This window comes from Nematolebias whitei, chromosome 13 (assembly GCF_014905685.2).
Source record: "Nematolebias whitei isolate Nwh7 chromosome 13, NemWhi1, whole genome shotgun sequence".
NCBI lineage: Eukaryota > Metazoa > Chordata > Actinopteri > Cyprinodontiformes > Rivulidae > Nematolebias > Nematolebias whitei.
In genome coordinates this window covers 14,609,869-14,613,373 of record NC_056510.1, presented here as the reverse complement: position 1 = coordinate 14,613,373, position 3,505 = coordinate 14,609,869, and the positions used below count along the sequence as shown (strand labels likewise).

General features: G+C 50.2%; 1 protein-coding gene across 1 annotated transcript; it reads left to right on the top strand.

The window, feature by feature from the left end:
* Positions 1–655: 655 nt before the first annotated feature.
* On the top strand, positions 656–3,158 carry LOC119419545 (frizzled-7). The gene has a single exon (XM_037686884.1). It carries the CDS (start codon positions 1,113–1,115, stop codon positions 2,814–2,816), a length of 1,704 nt encoding a protein of 567 aa, XP_037542812.1. The 5' UTR covers positions 656–1,112; the 3' UTR covers positions 2,817–3,158.
* Positions 3,159–3,505: the final 347 nt, after the last annotated feature.

The window sequence follows — 3,505 nt, the reverse complement described above, 5'->3', positions numbered from 1 at the left end:
GGCACTGTCCAGAGACACAAATTTTCTCCATTGCAACTAAAAGAAGGACCAAAAACAAATACAGTAAATCTGACAGGCCAACAAGCATCAAAAGCTGTATGACTCATGAAATATTTTTAGGAGACAAAACAATGAAAGACATAAATAAAAGTAGCAGGCATGAAAAATTCACAATCTCAGACGGATGTAACAATGTGTCTAAAAATTTTCTAAATTATTCCTTACCAATTATTATTATTATTATTTGAATAAATAGAAATAAGGTTGTTCTTGTCATAAAGTTTCGGTCACTACTTTTATTCTTTTAGGCTGTTTTCTTTTTCTTTCTTTAAACAAATGCATGAAAAGTGAACTAACATAGCTACTATTATTTAAAACACACACGTAAGTGGCTAATAAAAACGAATAAACGTCTCATCAGAAAAATCGATTGCTTTGGTGAAATCTCTAGTGTAATGTAATTACTGTAAAATACCTTCCTGCGGTGGGGAACCAAAGGGCCAATCAGGAACGAGTCCTGTAGGAAAACAAACGTTCTGATTGGCTGAGAGCAGGCGTCGGTTTCAAGGCTCCCCGCGCTCCGTCCGGTAGGAGAAGGAGGGGCGCTGTGAATGGAATGGGCGCCTAGAAACCGGCGGAATGCTGGAGCAGAGCGAGGAGAGCGAGCGCGAGCCTCGGGACTTCCAAACGCCCAGCATGTGAACTAACGCTCGGCGTGAAGTTTAGCCTGAAAACCGCTGGGAATATATGCCCGTTTGTGCAGTCTTTCGCGACTTTTACGTTGTGAAGGTACCGGAGTCGTTCAAGTTGTCGTTAAATTGTAGAAAACTGGAGTTGGAGTGCAGTTTTCTTTTCTTTCCGCGGACTGGGAGTGAGAGTGGACTGCTTGGAGTCACTTACAAAGAACATTAAGAAGTCATGACACGACGGACGTTTTTCTTGGATTTATCTTTGTAAAATACATGAGAAAAGTCGGCGCGAAACATCCCAACTCGGATTACTTGGAGTGCGAGTGAAGTATTGGGACAATAATCGCAGGTTTCTGCTGTTTTGAGCCGTTTTCAAGTCACTTGGATCAAAGTTTTTCCTCTCCCTCCCCCTCCTTTTCAACTATGGCGGCGGCCAGGTTCTCCAGCGGCTCGGTGTTGCTGCGGGTCGTGTGGCTGCTGTGCGGGCTGGTTCTCCCGCCCGCTTCTGCTCAACATTACAACAGCGAAAGCGGGATCTCTGTTCCGGAGCACGGCTTCTGCCAGCCCATCTCCATCCCCCTCTGCACCGACATCGCCTACAACCAGACCATCATGCCGAACCTCCTGGGCCACACGAACCAGGAGGACGCCGGGCTGGAGGTGCACCAGTTCTACCCGCTGGTGAAGGTCCAGTGCTCCGCGGACCTGAAGTTCTTCCTGTGCTCCATGTACGCCCCGGTGTGCACGGTTCTGGAGCAGGCCATCCCCCCGTGTCGGTCGCTGTGTGAGCGCGCGCGGCAGGGGTGCGAAGCCCTGATGAACAAGTTCGGCTTCCAGTGGCCCGAGCGGCTTCGCTGCGAGGCTTTCCCAGTCCACGGAGCCGGTGAGATCTGCGTGGGTCAGAACACGTCCGAGCCCAACAGCCCTGCCTCTGCATCCCCCAACCCGCAGAAGCCGGTGACCCTCCCACCCATGGGTGATCGACCCCCTCATCGTCCGCCCCAACACAACCAGCCGCACCAGTTCTCCTGCCCCCTGAAGTTGGAGGTGCCGCCCTACCTGGGCTACAGATTTATGGGGGTCAAAGACTGCGGGGCCCCCTGTGAGCCCACAAAGCCAAGTGGGATCATGTATTTCCGTGAGGATGAGGTGAAGTTCGGCCGCCTGTGGGTGGGCATCTGGTCCATCCTGTGCTGTGTGAGCACCTTGTTCACTGTTCTCACATATTTGGTGGACATGAGGCGGTTCCGGTACCCCGAGCGGCCCATCATCTTCCTATCCGGGTGCTACTTCATGGTGGCTTTAGCCTACGCAGCCGGGTTCTTCCTGGAGGACAAAGTGGTCTGTGTGGATAGATTCAAAGTGGACGGGTACAGGACCGTGGCTCAGGGGACCAAAAAGGAGGGCTGCACCATTCTCTTCATGGTGTTGTACTTTTTTGGCATGGCCAGCTCCATCTGGTGGGTGATCTTGTCCCTGACGTGGTTCCTCTCTGCTGGGATGAAATGGGGCCACGAGGCCATAGAAGCCAACTCCCAGTACTTCCACCTGGCTGCGTGGGCCGTCCCAGCCATCAAGACCATCACCATCCTTGCCATGGGCCAGGTGGACGGAGACGTGCTGACGGGGGTGTGCTTTGTGGGAATCTTCAACGTAGACGCGCTCCGCGGCTTCGTCCTGGCCCCGTTGTTTGTCTACCTGTTCATTGGCACGTCCTTCCTCCTAGCCGGCTTTGTGTCCCTGTTCCGGATTCGCACCATCATGAAGCACGATGGCACCAAAACGGAGAAGCTTGAGAAGCTGATGGTTCGGATCGGCGTGTTCAGCGTGCTCTACACGGTTCCGGCCACCATAGTGATCGCCTGCTACTTCTACGAGCAAGCCTTCAGGGAGCACTGGGAGCGGACCTGGCACATGCAGACCTGCAAGCGCTTCGCCATGCCCTGTCCGGTCCACAACTTTGCACCCATGACCCCGGACTTCACTGTGTTCATGATCAAATACCTGATGACCATGATAGTCGGGATCACCTCTGGCTTCTGGGTTTGGTCTGGGAAGACCCTTCAGTCCTGGCGGCGGTTCTACAAGCGTCTTAGCAACGGGAACCACGGGGAGACAACGGTGTGAAGGTTTTTTTTTTTTGGATTAAAACGAAGGCCACTGATTGGGCTGCACAATATATCAAAATGTTATTGTTGCAGTGTCACTGGGCGCAACATCACAAAGGACTGCTTGAACGCTAATAAATCATAGGCCAAGATATTTCAAGAACAATGAATTTATTTTCCGCACTAACAATGTATGTGATCCGACGGTCTCTCGCTGGTCTCGAAGCCCACACCTGGCTCAGATGATTGTGATGACAGAAGTGAAAGTGAGGGGAAATGTGGGTTTATCAACTTGATATCAATATTATTGCATGTTTTTCTGCTAGCTGCAGCCGTAGCCACTGTTTTATTGAACTCAATGAAAATGAGGTCGGATAGCTTTCATTTCATTTCAACACACCTGGTTGCGATTTTTTTTTTTTTTTTTTTTGTGTGTGTTCCCTGTCCACCCCTGAGTTTCTTAGTGGACTAATTAAGATGTCAAAGCAGTTTGTCTTAACTGCAGAGAAAAAGGTCAAAGGTTTATCCCCTGCAACAAACTTTAAATGATGCCTAGACTCAACATAAATTACTCTGCTTTTAGTTGGAGACTGGGAAGCTTTAAAACTTTTTAGTGTGCAGAGCACAATCTCCTCTGTTTTAACGGGAGATAGCCCGCGAGTGTCTTTGTGTGTCTAGTCTTTTATCATCTGCCGCCGAAGGTGATAA